The sequence below is a fragment of the Gymnogyps californianus genome, chromosome 3 (genome assembly GCF_018139145.2).
Source record: "Gymnogyps californianus isolate 813 chromosome 3, ASM1813914v2, whole genome shotgun sequence".
NCBI lineage: Eukaryota > Metazoa > Chordata > Aves > Accipitriformes > Cathartidae > Gymnogyps > Gymnogyps californianus.
Window position 1 is genome coordinate 48,195,901 of NC_059473.1, and position 16,551 is coordinate 48,212,451.

Genomic DNA, 16,551 nt, shown 5'->3' on the forward strand with positions numbered 1-16,551 from the left:
TAGCAGGCTTTCAGGGATCTGGACTCTTAATTGGAACTATGAGAACTCAGTACTGCTTAGAGCTAAGTGGTGTAATGGCTGGAAATTGAAATGAACCTTAAATGTGATGACATGAAAATGTGTACAAAGATGAAATATCTCATGTTTCAGTCATTGTAGAGTCATTAAATGACTCTATGTTGTAGAAGTCTTTGGATACCTAAGAGAATGCCTATAGCATTTATTTGTGTTTTGATAAGCATTTAAGGTTACTCGTTACAGAATCAAGTGGCTAGTCCAAATTTGCCTCCCCACATGCCCTCCCAGTTTAAATGGGCTGCCATTTCAAACCATGGACATGGCAAAATATTTGATTGCCTACATTTATATTGTCTCCGAAGGCCACAGTGATGGAATTAGATGCTTCTTACAAAATGTTGCTATTAACCATACTGTGCCCACCTAACCAAGTGCTGAGTATTCTCAGGGTTTGTCTCTCTCTCCTCATTGTTTCCAGTTAGGTTGAAAGTTGACCAGCAGCTCACACTCAAACTGAGAGGAAAAGGTGTGATCTCTATCTATCTAAAAGAAGAGGCAAGAGACCAAGCTGAATCTATATGGAGATAGTAGCAACAAAGGATCTGGCCTCAAAATCACTATTTTGAGAAAGCAATGGTATGAATAGGGCATGAATGACCTTAGGAGAGAATTCAATAAAGGGGCCAGGGAAGGAAAGAAGATGGACACAATGTGAGGTCGTAAGGTTTCTTATAAACTCAGCGCAGTGGTGTGTTGTCACCACTGTGTGTACCTGGTTCCAAACATGGTTATCTGTGTTGCAGAAGAAAACCCACCAGCATAGTTTGATAACATACTGATCTTTAATCTATAAAGAAGATTAAATTCAAAGTTTAACAGTATAAAAGAATAACAAATACTTTTTGTAACAAAAATACAAGATAACACATAGCTGCATCTTGGTTCCTCCTGCTGCCAAAGCTTAGAGTACACAATTTCTGGGGTACAATTCCACTGCATACAGTGTTTCCTATCACTTCAGCATATGTTGACATTGAAACGAAACATATTTATTTGCAAGAAAGCTTTTCCAGGTACAAGCTCAAGCCAGGGTGCTATTATGATTAGCTAGTCACATGTCAGATCCCACAAGTTATTTAAACAAACCAGAATGAAATCACTGCTTGTTGCAACATTCCTGCCTTTTCATGTCAGCTCCTAGATGCCAGCAGTCCATCTACCACTGCATCGATCAACCCAGCTGCATGTAACTCACAGTTGTTCAAGACCTGAACCTTTTTTACTTGGGTCCCCTGCTCTAAATTCACATCCGCAAGTTCTTATTCCCCTCAGGCACACATACAAAAAAGCACTGGGGGGAAAAAATGACAGAGAAGGTATGAAAACTTGTGGGAACTTTCAGACAGCAAGGAAAAAGCCTCAGGCAGGGGCGATGTGAGTAGCCCCTCCTGACGGCAACTGTTCATAATTTGTTCAGCTTTACCTCTAGTGGACCCTGAGGCAAACCAAAGAGTTGATGGGGGCAGCCAGGTGTAGGGAAAGAAAAGGTTGAACAATCTGTTTAGCCTTCCCTGTCTCTTTATAGTTAGATTTACAATTCTGACCCATATAAACTCTGCTCCTGCTTTGCACTGACCAAAGAAACATGCTTTTAGGCCCAGGCTGAACCAGACTGGAGTGACATTACAATCCACCTTACTCCTTGTTGGTTTGCTGTATTAATAACCCAAGTGAAAATAAACAGGGGAAAAAATCCTACCAAAACTTATAATGGAAGGCACCTCAAAAATGGATAAAAGGATACATTTTTCTACAAGTATCCCAACTGTAGAATAACTGTTTTGAATCCATTAGTGGTTGCATTCTCATTGCATGGTCTTTGGAAAGCATAATAATAACAATAAAAACAAAATGAAATAAAATATTGCCACCGATGAAAAACCTGTTCAGTTAAAAACTGCAAAACCAAGTAAACAGCAATTTACACACTTCCCTCAGTCCTGCAAACCTGAAACATCCAACACTGCTTGGACAAAATTGAGAATACAGTAGACTTTTCAGCATAACTCTACTTAAATGACAGTATTGATTAAGAAAAACAAGGCATACTATTGAAACCAAAATACTTAGAATCAGGTTTCTATGCTACTGTTTGCCAAAAAGCTATTTAAAAAAAAAATGGTTTAAATGCAAACTTTTACATCTCCAACACGTTTTACATATTTCAGACAACAAAAGAATACACATACATTGTATGTGATAATTTTTCAAAACTAGCCATTACATTTTCACAGATTAAAAAAAAAAGTCTGTTTAAATATTTCATTTCTACAAAGTGAATTTACATTTTTAAGTACAAAGTGCAAATACTACAGTTGTTTTTATTGCCTTTTGGTGAGGAAATCTCCCACATGTCAGAGACCTGCCTTGGATCAGTAAGCTGTTCACCCTTGCTTCTTAGAAACTTGCTGAAAGAAATTTGGAAAAATTTGCATTATTAATTATGTTTTCAAGTAATAAGTATAAACATTTATCTCTTTTTCAGCAGTGTCCACATGCCACTATCAGAACAAGAGTTCTGCAGAAATATATATGGTGAATCAAAAAATCCCTGCCCTGTAGTCCTTCATGGCATCTACCAACAAGGGTATGAGCAACATCTTTACTATTTCTTACCTATGGCCTCTTTAAATCTATACCTGTCAAACATACAGTTTTAGCAACTGCCTGGGCAAGTCCCTGGTGCAATATACCTTTCTATGGCATGTGATATGTAAGGAATGGGCTGCTGGCCAAAGTCTTATGAACAATCTGTAGTTTCCTTGTAAACTTTTTGCTAGGCCGCAAAAGACCCTCTGGGTCTCATTGACAGTGTGTGTGCATGTATGTGTATGTTTGTTGGACAGGGTGGAGCTGAGCAAGGGAAATATACCTGGCCACTACCCCAGTTCTGTCAGTCATCATGCATTTGACCTCTTTTAGAGCAACCACAGCTGAGACTCAGTGAGCATATTAGTATATGTATCTATATCTGCTTTCTTTCAGTAAGCTTGTATGTGCGTGTACACATACAGATGTGCACATATGTAAAAAAAAATATTCAGGAATACATGCCTAAGCACACATAAACATATATATAACTGATCTGCCGCAATAAGCTAGTAGAAAATGAGCTCTTGAGTGCCCATCTCCTGAGTGGTGCAAATCTGATCACTCCTTCTTAGATGGGTGGTTTCCTTTGAGCGGCTCCTACCCAGCCCAGTTGCTTTTCAGTAACTTCCTTTCAAGTGAAAACTTTTGTGATGAAAGCCACCTTCTGCATTTGCAGCCTTGTATTGTTTGCATATGAAACTGCCAACAGATGGTTTCCTGAGCCAGCCTTAATTCAAGGCTATCATTTGTCAGCAACAGCTTTTAAAATAATTGGTGCTGAGTCAGCAAAATTATTGGACAAAATTAAAAAACATAGACGCTCTAGGACACTTTTATTACAGATTCTGCAAGTCAGGATCAGATTACAAGAAAGGGGAGAGGGCTTGTCATGCTTCAAGTGTAATGCACGTGTGCCAGTAATTGCCATTATATAATTAAAATAACCCCTTTGAATGTTTTTGAGTTCCGACAGGATAATTGTTTTCAGGCTGCCTTGTTTAAAGCATAAGTGATTTGTGGGGGGAACTTGAAAAGTTAAGACCACAAACATTTGTTTAAACAAACAGAAACTTATCACATCACCCTAGCTGTGAGAATATTTTATATTCCATCAAAGGTATGTAGGAGGTCTCTGGTAGAACCCACAACCAATGTTGAGCTTGCCTTAGGAAGTGTGAACCTAACATCAAACAAATCAGAGATAAAGCAAGTAACAAATTGACTAGCAACAATGAGAGGAAGATTTCTCTTGGCTTGTGGGGAGGTTCACCCTGGGTTCAGTTTTTAACAAATTAATCTAGCTTTCTGATAGATGGAAAGACATTAACCACAACTATGGGTTTGGGATATTTTTAGCCAAATTCCTGTTTTCCCAGCTGCAGGGTTACCTGAGCTGTTCTTATAATATGTTTATATGAATATTTTTAAAAACAATTCATCATTTACTGATGCTTTTGTGGGCATTAATCATTTAATTCCCCTAACTAATACAAAACTGAGGCAAGAAATGCATGAAGATGATTCTTTTACTAGACCACTCAAATAACTGGCAGATTCACAAGTCCTTCTTCAGACCCATGCAAAAGTGCTAGGAAGTTGTGCCCATGTTGTCCAGAAAACTGAATCTTTAGGATTAATGATTATAAAAATAGACACACACAAATGAGAAACCCTTTTTTAACCTTTTTTCCTGAGCTTCCACTTGAGTCCCTCCTTTTCAATGTGCACCTTTCCTTGATTTAAAAACTCTGCTTTTGTGCCTTTTGTAGCTCTGAATGCCTTGAGTAGCCAAAACTCTATGAGTGACATACACTGGTATTATTCGGACAAACAAAACCAAGTCTTTGCAGAAAATTGATGCAAAAACAAATCATGGATTATGTTGTCAGGGCACTTGACATTTTATTTGCTACAATCATTCTGCAGACCTAACCAATTTTAGTTTTAACATACATCAGCAGACTGATGCAAATCCTAGTTCTCCCACATCATTTTGCTCAGCCAGCAAAGGCATTTGAAAGTGACAGCTCTTTTCTTTACACTAAGATTTTAAAAGGTGTTTAAAGCCGCCACATAATAATTCAGTGGGGTTTGTGAAACATATAGATTTTCATAGGGCATGGGAAATGCATGGCTTTGTTTACAAAGAGTAATTTCAATCAATGTAAGTTTGTGTGACACACAGGAAAGCTAACAGAATTCAGTTAAAGCAAAAGGTAAATGAAGATAAAGCAATGCACGTTTAAAACTTTATGGGAATGCTGTCATTCAGGAATGCAGAAGACTCATATGAGGGCACAATTACACTCATCTAATGATCACTAACCTATATGCCAATTTACACTTTACTAGGAACGTCCACGTGCAGGCCTAATCCACTTTGCATTTATGCACATTTAGTCTGCACCTGTAGTTGACCGATTCAGCTTTCCTTAGATAGAACTTAAGTCAAAATTTGTTAATCAGGATGCTGCTCTACATTTTCCTGGTAAGTCTGCAGAATGGCAGATGAATGCAGTTTGAAGCTGCAATGGTAACTGCTAAAACTCCAAGAAGTTCAGCTGGGCAAGGCAAGAATGGAGATCTTGCTCTCCTCAGTACTCACCTGCCTGCTGGATGAAGTGCTCTCAGTGTTGGTTTTAGGGGCCGCTAAAGGAGGGAAAAGAAAACATTATAAATATGGTTTGCAAGTTATATGCAGCATCCCCAAGAATGGAAGCCCTCATTCTGAAAAGGTATTTTTTAGGGCAGGGTAACTGCACAGCTTTCAATAAATGAGATAAAATATTTCAGATCTTTCACTGAAACATCCACTTTTTTCTTTCCTCAATACAGGTGTTGCTTCTTTCATGGAGTCATATGAAAGTTGAATGAAAGCATTTCTTGCCAGTTAATATGTGACATTTGCTTAGGACAGATTGCATGTAGTCAGTGTCAAGCATTTCAAACTTATTAAATCTTTAGTAGTAAATATAGCCTATTATCCCTGGTGGGAAAGAAGCACGGACAAGTAGACTGTCTGGAAAGCATTCACTTTGGTTAAAGATATTGCACAGGAACAGCTCTACGAGCCAAAGACATTGTTCACATTTAATCTGTAAAACACCAAGATTATCACTGTTTTTTAAGTTTCTTAGTGGCAAAATCCGAGACAGTGCTCGAAATGGGGAAAAAAACCCCAGCTACATGAGTCTGCTCACCCATTCAACTTCACAAGCAAACTTGGGAGGCTAGGGAGGAACCTGCTCTCTCGGTTTTCCATGTCAGTTTGCTGTCAATCAAGCTGTACCGGGACAAAGGGGAACAAAACTGGACCTTGAAAAATACTGCAGCAACTAGTATTCCCCTGAGAAAGTATGTTTTGCAGCTCTCTGGCTTTTATATTGCTTCAAATGGTTCTCACAAGACACCTGGGACCCGTACAGAATGATACAGACCCGCCTTCTTATCTCAGCTTTCACACCTCAGGTGACAGGGTCTCACCTATTCCTAGAAATATAACTCTAGCTGTAGTGAAGCGGGGATGGAATTCTTTTGTGCAAGTGAAAGGATTATCAGAAAGGAAATTTTAATTATCAAGCAGGAGAAACAAACCAGAATGCTGATATTCCAACAAAAGCAATTTTTACTGTCTTGTCTTTAAAAGTATGTATTTCTAGGAAAGCAACCAAATGATTTGGTTTAGAATTTTTTTCCAACTGGATGCCATTAGCTTTTCAATGCAAAAGTTCTGAGGTATTTCTTCCTTCCAAAAATGAATGTTCTCATTATTGACTACATTTTTTTTGGAGAAGCTCTGTTAAAAGCCTCCAGTTATGGTGAACATATTTTTTACTTTAGCTAAATTTGTGTGTGATCTTCATATAATTTCATGCATCTTACAACTTGCTTTTCCAAAACAGGTAGTTTATCCTTATCTTTGTTTTTTCACTGGAATGGGCAGAGGGAAAACTACATTTTGCTTTGAGTCTTGCTATAACTTTCCTTTATGTCCTGGGGCAATGATTTTGGACCCAAATTTCATCTATAATAAGAGACCAAGGAGTGCGAGCTGCAGCAGGACAGAAGTGTCTTGAAACGGATGTTAACATATGACGTTAAACATAGACATATGGCTTCCACTTTAAAACACTAGTCTACCAAATAGTGTAAATGAAAAAGAAGGTGTTACGTTTCAGTTTCCACATTTGTAGCATAAAGACAACAAGTCATCCACGTTCATATACTTTTTTTTAACCTCCATCACCTAAGTGAAAATTGCAACATATTATTATTAGGTCCACAAAAAACACAGAAAAAAAATCCTGAATTTGATATATTTGTTTTGAGAGATCTGTTTCTGTGAGCCATAGACAATTTACTTTATCAGTACAATGTAGAGCTATTCCATCTTTCTGCAGTATTCCCTTTCTAGACTTGAATACAACTGATTTTGTGGAAACCATTTTATTTCTGACTGCATTTCCCACTTGACTTGCTTTTCATTTCCTATGACACCTTTGTTTTACTGCCCTGGCTTCATTTTAAGGTCCCAGACAAACAAAACAATTTGCCTATATTCATGTTCTACAACTTCTTATGGTATGGGGATCTACGGTTGCTGTTTACAATTTTTTTTTTTAAATTCTTCCTCATTTTCAGGAATTGTGTGACTGAACTCTGCGGGGACCATTACACACTGTAGGTAGTTGTTCCCCTTTCTACCACTTTGGGAGCAAGGTAAAGTAGCTGTGTACCAGCAGTTGTTCCACCTGTTTGGCAGATGACCACATTCCTCACCGTATCTCTAAACCACATTTGAGAAATGAGAAGTCATTAGAAAGCTCAACAATGTGCTTCCTTCCCAGCAGGAATCCAAAAAGCACAGGTGTGATACTTCTACTCATTCGGGACATCGTACTGTAATGACATTAAACTGGCTTTTCGATAACTGTTAATGTTATTGTATCCTCTTAGGTTTCCTACTGTAATACTTTTAATGGTCAGAATCAATGGGAAGTTTTTGATTCTGTCGGAGCAAATTGATGATTTGCCTACACAGAAGCAGCTTTCCTGCCATCTGCCCTTAGCAACAGCTGCATTAGCTACAGACAGGTGTATTCTTTTATTTTGTATACTTCTGGCATATACAAATGCCAGACTTCATCAGCTTTGATGAATCTAGTGAAAAAGATAGTTAGAAAAGGTTCTTACTATGGCGTTTCTTTGTTTCTGCTTTACCTTCTTCTTTTGTTACTCCCAAGCAGCCCATTAATTCTTGAACTGACAACGACTTATCGTTGTTCACATCACAGTATTCCACAAACTTCTTCACACATTTTTTGGGTTTTGATTTCTTTCTTAGGAATCTCTTAAATGGTTTGATTTCTTTCTTGCCAATGTCACCACTGGAATTTTTATCTAGCTGTTTGAAATACCAATGGACCACTCTCTCTTCCAGAGTATGATTTGGATCAGGCTCTGAAACTCTGAAACAGAAAACAAGAGTTTAGTCTTAATTCTGATACATAAACCTGAGTTTATAACTTTATTTCAGAATAGTTAAACCACTGTCAGATGCTTTGTTACATAAACCTCCCTGCTTTTGGACATAGCTTCTTGTAGTGAATCCCTCTTTTTTCACTTTGGCCAACTGTATCCTAGGTTTTACACTAAGGGCTGTAATCTTCTCTTAGTTAACTCTCTGAAACTGTGTTGAGGTCAGCACCATACTCAGAAAACAGTGCTTTCCCCTTTAATTTCCTGAAACAGAGGAAAGCGAAGACAGAAAAAGGCAGTTTCATAGATGGCAGACACATTAGAACGCGTAATATACCCAACTGATGTAGGTCAACAGTCAGCATCACCAAATACCTAGGCTCCAATTACAACCCATGATGGATGCTCTTAGAGATAAAACACCTAAATATATTGAACTACAGGGTAAGTTATAACAATAAATGCCACCTCCTCTTCAGATGGTAAGCACCTGACCTGCAGACACCCAAAGTTTGACAGCACTTATGCATTTTTAATTCTACCTGTGACTGTTGATAGCATTGGTTTGTTTTACAAGCAACTAGGCAAAATATGAATCAGGAAGGTAGCACACATTCATCAAGTAAAGCCTGAGAGGAGAACAAAGACTGAGACGCAGTTGCACCAGCAGCTACAGATAAACTCTAAGCTGTGCTGCTGCTGAGAATTCAGCTATCATCAAATGCATCTCTGTTTAGTGGACATAGTCCACAGTGGTAACTTTGAAGTCAACTCTCCTAGATAGGTTTTTGGAAATTTACCCTTTGTGAAGGCAGAAAAAGAATTACTTCTCAAAGCCCTCAACAATTCATTCACCACTGCCAAAATCCTTTAAAGACACACAAAAAGGATCTGAAACCCACCGGCTAGAAGACAATGATGGATCAGAGACTGCATGCACCATATCCGTGGACAATGCATCCAAAACACTAGTCAGGAACTCATTCTTCTTGGCCCCAGGACAACCTAGAAAACCAGATTTTTTTCTTTTCTTCTTTCCTTTTTTTACAACATTTGAATTCCAGCAATAGTTCAAACTTAGAGATAGATGTGACTCCCCGTACACAAATTCCCATAAATTGTGGACAAGTTCATAACATAATTCAAAGACAAGCATCTAAATTCAGGTACATATCTATAACATACTGCAGGAATAGAAAAACATCCTTCTGAACTCAAGCAAGTAGGATTCTGGTTTGTATACCTTGGGTCCCTTTCTTTCAATTTTGGCCATTTTTTTTCCTTCTTTAAGACATTTTTCCCATGGGTGTCACGTTTTGAAAAGAACAGCTTTGAAACAACAGACGTTTATACATGACACAGACCATTTGAAACACGGACTAGAAGCCCATAGCACAACACTTCAGATTTCCACTTTTGCTCCTCTGAACTACCATTGGCTTTCTCAACACATGTTCTCTCAGTGCATTGGTTTTCCTCTCCGTAAAATGACAGTCAACTCCTTGCCTCTTTCACTTTTATCTTGGACAGGGGTTAACTCCCACTATACAGCACCTAGCCCAATTGGATGCTATTAGTTGGTACTTTCGTTCATACTGTGGGATCCTATGGTAATGCTAGATCATCCTCATAATCACATTCCCTATGCCACGAAGTTCTTCTCTGAAAGAAACTGACATCACATTTCAGACACATAATACGTCAGATAAACATATACTGAAAGATCCACTCTTAGAGCAGTGCAGCTGGAGCAGAAAAATTCATCTGACAAGTGCATGGATGTTGACACATGGAGGTTTGCTTATACAATACACCTGCTTCCTCTCCTCTTCCCTAGAGCCCTGAGCCAAACACCAGGTCTTCCCCTAGCCCTGTAATAGCTGAGTTGTTAAACTCTAGGATCATCCATGAGCAGTGACACAGAGATGACAATCTTGAAGCTGGAGCCCACGGCAGGACTTTCACAGACAATTCTGTGCTGGAGGCCCGCTTACCCGCAGTTCTGTTCTTAAGTAAAAAAAGGGAAACGCTTTGAAGTGTTGTGGAAAAGGAAGATTAGTCAATCAGTAGGGATTCGTTATTTCATTACGCTTCTCAGCGACCTCTGGAGCAGGCAGTAGGATTATCTGAGCCTGTAAAGCCTCATCTTGCCCAGCAAATTATTTTTTAATACATCCCATGTTGATCCAAGGAAATGAACCTGTGTTATATTAGCCCTTAGCTGTGTTGCAGTAAGAATAGCTCAGCTATTAGGTATAGCAGCAGCACCCACTACATATTATTGTCTAACACATTCATGCAGTTATGAGTTCCCTGTCTCTTATGTGTTTGCCTTCGGCACCAGGGACATTTTATTCCAGAAACTATAAAAGGCGTATAACAGGAATTCACTGAAGCAAGTTTCACTGCACTAAAAGTACACATCTGAAACCAGTTGTCACTCTCCTAGATATGTTCCTCTTCCCTTAGCCTTTAATCAGATTTTTTTCCTGTTACAACTGGAAAAAAAGAAAAAAGAAAGAAAAAAAAAAACAACCCAACAGCTATCACTATAATCCTAAGTTTGAGTTCAGTGAGACAAGCACTTCAGCTTTCTCTGTAAGGCACAGAAATGAGAAGGGTGGCAAGAGATTAACAGGGAGGGACAGAAGACCATACCAACAGGTTCCTGGCAGCATTCAGTGCATAATTCGAAAGTATATTCTCCAGAGCAGAGAGCTTGCTGGTAAGTAAGGCTCAGACACTGCAACTGTGTAAGTAAATTGTGCATTGTGATTTAAATGAAGTCACATAACTTTGCAAGTCACAAAAGCACATTTGCCCGCAGATGAGCAGGCAGAGCCCAAGCAGTTCCCAAGCAGAAGGCATATCCAGCCGTGTTAGCAAGGCAACCTGCCTGAATCAAGCAACTAAGTCTCTGAGCAACCTACTGAGCTCAGCACTACATCTTGCTAGCAAGGGTACTTGGCCTGTGGACCAGAGCTGGTTCTCTTAAAAGGACAGGTGAAAAGAGGTCTGTCCAAGGCTCTCTGTGTAGACCTGTCTTCAATGATACAAGCTTTATCAATTTTGTGCTGGGGTTGTGTTACTGGCATCAGGCAGAAGCCTGAATCCTGCTCCAAACATGAGTTGTGAGTTGATACAGGGCTCACAGAAAATGCAGACAATAATACCTCAGCGCATAAGAGTGCAGTGCAATATGGAGACAAGACAATTTGACTTTTTTCTTTCTCTGTCCTTTTTTGGATAGATAATAATGTTAATATCCAATTTGATTTAGGAGCTCCACCTGAATTTTTCATGTTAGTTACGAGCGTATTCCTGAAACATCTGGAAGAAATAAAAATGTATGCTTTAGGTAGTTTCCACTGCTGTCCAGGGAGCTGCTGAGTGTACATACTCTACGGATGTAGAGGTCCAAATCATGACTTAGCTTGCTATTTATGAGATACAGCTAGGTAGGGGAAAGTATCAACTTCTAAATTCACAAGAAATCACAGGGAAAAAATTCCATAGTTTAAAGCCTGTCTCTGACAATTTTCCCTAAGATTAAGAAAGATTTCTAAATGTGTATTGCATAAAGTTGCAATAGCAGCTGACAGCAATAGAAATCTTCTCTTAGAAAAGAAATCTTGCTGTTAAACACCATCAGTTGCTGTGAAACATTCTAAATTATAACTCTACTACTTAATGTAAAATGACACTCCACAAAATCCTCACCAGTTAAATACAGAGAAAATATTCAGTTTCTCCCAATTATAATTTTTGCTGATGTGTGGGCAATCACACAGCAATTTACCTCACAGTGAGATCTCTGTTCTTTGCAGGTGTTATTAACTCAGAATAATTCTCTGGAGGCTTCACGCTGAGCTTTAATTTTCAACAAACTTGCTGATGAAATGGCAAGACTAGGGGAGCTTTAACTTGATTGTAATGAATAATTCACTCTTACAGCACTAAATACAGACAGGGAAAGACTAGTCTCTTATGGGAGCCTTATGCTTCTCACTATGGTTTATGTGCTTCAGTTTCTTCTTCTGCAGCTGCTTGTCCTGTGTGGATTTGACAGCTTACATAAATAATAATTTGTTGTTAAAGGGTTGAAGTTGAAACCACGTGGAGTTAACCTACAGGTTCAGAGATGTAACACAGAGTTGAGTGTTTGCTTTCAGGATAGTTTTACTCAGAGTAAACCTTAGACCAACAAATACATACCAAAAATGACGGGAATATACAAACACCTCATTTCAGCTATAATATAAAGGTAATCAAAGAATCATCATTATACATTATATATCTCATATATACACGTGCCTCTCTATAAATATAGCTACCTTTAGTACTGAGAATGGATTTTTGGAGTTAAATCTGTGGGGTAGTTGTCTATAAACCTTCTAAAATATGCACCCAAGTGCCTTGGAGCTCCCTGCTTGGTTGATAATAATCTACTACTGTCAGTTTTGGAAAATTGTCTTTTATAGCACATCTGAAGTCATGGCTAGAAAAGTATTTTGTTATTTTCTGTAAAAATGTGAATACAATAGATAAGATTAATTTCTTTAAAAGGGAGTTTACTTTAATCTTCCTGCAAGAGAGGAAACTGTCTTGAGTCAGTTAATCAAGTAATTAAAGGCATGACAACTTCCAATTAGCAAATCTAAAGCTTCTTTTTTATTCCTTATTTGTTAATATGAATATCAGGCTTAGCAGTGCACTCAAATACAATGACCACTGAAATACCTCTGAAGATTATAAATAAGTTTTGATCTGCCAAAAATCAGAATGATCAGAACTATTCATGTTTCTTTTGCAGCTTTGACTTCACTGGAATATAGCAGTATACAGGAGAAAAGAATTTAACAAAGTTTGTCAGTGTTACTGGTTATCCTGGGAGAGTAGACAATACAAGGAAAATATTTTTTCTTGAACTTCTATTCTGTACACACATATATATACAGTTCATAAGTTTATTTCTGTTGATCCATATAAATCACAAGTTTGTGTTTGTCTAGATATGCTGAGGGCCCTCCTCATTTTTTGGAGGACTTCCTGAGCTCTTCCTGAGCCCCATTCCAGCAAAAAAGCCCTTCAAAATACAAGCCTGGGAACTGAAATTTGTAACTCTGCTGGAGACTAAAAATCATGGCCTCAACAGTCAGTGGTTTTATGGCTCATTGCAGTTTTTCCCTCACTGCACCTCCTGGTAACCTCTCACAAACAGTAATTATCTACCTCTTAGTCTCTATCCTAGAGGGGTTGAGGACATTATCATCTCTCCTTGTTAACATCCCTCAGGTATTGCCCTTTTCTTTTCTTTTCTTTTCTTTTCTTTTCTTTTCTTTTCTTTTTTTCTTTTCTTTTCTTTTCTTTTCTTTTTCTTTTCTTTTTCTTTTTCTTTTCTTTTCTTCTCTTCTCTTCTCTTCTCTTCTCTTCTCTTCTCTTCTCTTTTCTCTTTTTCTTTTCTCTTTTCTCTTTTCTTTTCTTTTCTCTTTTCTTTTCTTTTTTCTTTTCTTTTCTTTTTTCTCTCAAATTTTCTTACCGATTAAAAGAAATGAGTTAAACTCAGAGCCAAATTCTCTTTTATCTGTGCTTATCCAAATTTCAGAAATAATAAAGTAGAATAGAACACGTGTTAGCTGGAAGGGAGCTACAGATCCATTGCTTTGTAGCCCCAGATCTCTGTCTCACAGGGAAGAAGTATTATTTCTGGAGAAGGGCAGGAAGCAGATTTCAGTTCTCCACATATATTTATTTTTGTTACTATTTTAAAATGATCTTTCTGTTCTAATTTCAGGGGGGGAAAAACAAAAGAGTTAGCAAAGGATGCTCTCTCAAGGCCCTACCCTTCAATCCCAGGCATTTATATCATACCAAAGTGCATTGAGTGGGATTTGTTGAACTTGAGCCTGCTGAAATGAGGTGTCTCACCCATAACAGTTATTTAAGCTCAGTATAAAGGAACCCATCCAGAAGGCATTCATCCCAACTACCCTAGACTTTTTCTTAGAATAGGATAGGATCTCCCTTCTTAAAAAGTATCTCTACTTCCCCATTAACTACTGAGGAAGCCCAGACGGCTAACTTACACTCCCAGGTGGTGTAAAACTGCTTGTGATGAATTCTATATGTATCTGTTTTGTAAGTTCATTTAGGCTCAAACTACTCTGTTATTCTTTGGGTAAATGTGGTGGAAGGAAGGGATAATGTTCATAGCAGAAACACACATGATCCTACAAACAGTTTTCACAGGCAACTGAGTGACAAAGTTAAGCTAGGGCATTTGTTGATAGGAAAAGCAGTTCATTACATTTATTTCAGTTCTTGTAATATTACTGTTAAACAAGAAAAGGAGAATCAGAACATCACAGCATAACAGGCAAAGTGAAATTACTAACTTTTGATTACCACTTTTTAGTTTGGTTTTTCCTCCATGAGAGTTTGAAAGGCTTTTGAGAAGCAAATTTCTTGCTGCTAACAGTTCAGAGATGTCACGGTGCGAATAGGCAGGGATGAACCAGCTAGAACACTGTAATCCTCTCAGATGCCATCCAAAACTGAAAGCAGAACTTGAGAAGGTCTGTGGACCTTATTTGCCTTTTTTAAACATTCTCTTGTAGACTCTTACCTTTTTAGTTTTGACTGGGAACAGGAAAAAGGTCTGAAAACTCAGACGATAAGGAGGTCTTGCTCCTTTGCTGCCTAACTGAACACAAGGTAGTTGATATTTTTATTAGGTAGTCACTGCCTACACAATATCTACCCCAGTTTTGGAGGCCAAAGACATTTCAGTATGTTGAGAAGAATCTGAAATTCTGAGCATTTAGGTTCAGCCTGTGCCAATGCAAACTCCTAACTTCTAGAGGCTTGTCGCCTTACGTTTAACATGACCTGCAATATAGCCATGTGTGTCCACCTCCAGTGTAAGAAACACAACGTATTTGACTGAAGTGTTGGCACAGTGACACAAATCAATCAGCCCACTGATTAGGACACAGAGAGAAGAGTTTCAGGATTAGAAAGGGGCCCAAAAAAAGTCCAGAAGAGAAAAGCAACTGGATCTGATTTTCGAAAGGTTATACTTCTGCTTTACATACCATATTTCATGACGGCCTGTCCCTGAGATATACAGCTGGTACTTCTGACTGCAGTAACACTTTCAACAATAGCTTATTAAAGTGAAATATTTTGGAATCCAGTTTTGTATAGTATGGCAGGCGTCTGAATCTCCACGTTATCACTCTGAGAGTCTTAACAATTAACAACCAATATTACTTAGGGAGTCAAAATGCAGTCCTTTTTAGTAGACATTTATTACCTCCAATTCACTTGTATTTTCATCATGCTGTTATGTTTCCTCTCAGGAGATGGGTATGAAATAACCGTATTTAATTACCTCCATTTAAATATCCATTAAAAAGGAAGAGCTATTACAAAAAATGTATGTTGTTGCAATTATGGAAGTGACCTCAGAAATAAGGTGCATAATTCTGGTCTCCTGCTGGAAAAATTGAACTATGGGGACTTGCTTAGTGAGGATGTTTTTTACATTACTTAATTAATCTTAGCAGCCTGCTCCTTGGAAATGTGCATGAAAAACAGTGTTTTCTACAAACTGATGTTCATTTTAACCTTTCTGGATATCTCTTACTGAGACTGTTAGCATTGGAGGCATCAGCTGAAAATCCCCAAAGCATCCACTCTCAGCTAAAGCCACCAAAAAGCTCTCTATTCAGATACTAAGAACCAATGGTCATTAAAGCAAAAAGATGGAGGAAATTCAGAGCTGAGTTAGGAAGTGTCAGCCCAGCAGCACACATTTATGTGAGAGCTATTTTCAAAGAGTCCCTGCCCACAGAGTGGTACCAGGTGTTCAGAGAGAAGAGCAGAACCTTCATGCCAGTCTGTGGTTCTTACTCTGTCATAACGTTGGATGGATGGAGATGTAAGGCCAGCACTCCTTAAAGATACCTTTCAGTCCCTCAAAGAGTGTTACATACATGATGGATTTTTTCAAATGCACCTTTGAAACACTGCAGGTTTGTTTTTTTTTATAATCTAGCGGTACAGAGCAACCCCAACCTGTGGCGCACAAATGGGGAGTCCCCAGATGCAGTGACTTGCTGTCGCTCTATCCTGGAAATGAAAGCAGTGGCAGAACCACCAATTACAAAGCTAAGCCACTGCTACAAGGGCACAAGGCATATTGTCGGATGGTGTAGGATGAGCTGGAAAAGGAGATGGGGAAGGGAGGAGTAGAAAGGAGGCAGAAGATCTAGCTATACTGCAAGCAGTCAGGTGAAGTATCAGAATCTTTACCCATGCTTTATTTTGCTTATATAGATACTTACAAGTACTAAATTTGAATTAGGAGACAAATTTTCATCAATGTTATCTGATTATTTG

At 38.4% G+C, this 16,551-nt stretch overlaps 1 protein-coding gene across 2 annotated transcripts in view; it reads right to left on the reverse strand.

Moving 5' to 3' along the window:
* Positions 1–838: 838 nt before the first annotated feature.
* The window catches only part of SMOC2 (SPARC related modular calcium binding 2), a 151,155-nt gene continuing 135,442 nt past the window's right edge, over positions 839–16,551 (reverse strand). For both annotated transcript variants that reach the window (XM_050894770.1, XM_050894769.1), the window contains exons 10-13: positions 9,051–9,153; positions 7,864–8,138; positions 5,276–5,319; positions 839–2,486 (exon numbers count right to left, since the gene is read on the reverse strand). In XM_050894770.1, coding sequence (XP_050750727.1) covers positions 2,463–2,486; positions 5,276–5,319; positions 7,864–8,138; positions 9,051–9,153 — 446 coding nt within the window. In that variant the 3' untranslated portion in view covers positions 839–2,462. The remainder of the gene's footprint in view (positions 2,487–5,275; positions 5,320–7,863; positions 8,139–9,050; positions 9,154–16,551) is intronic.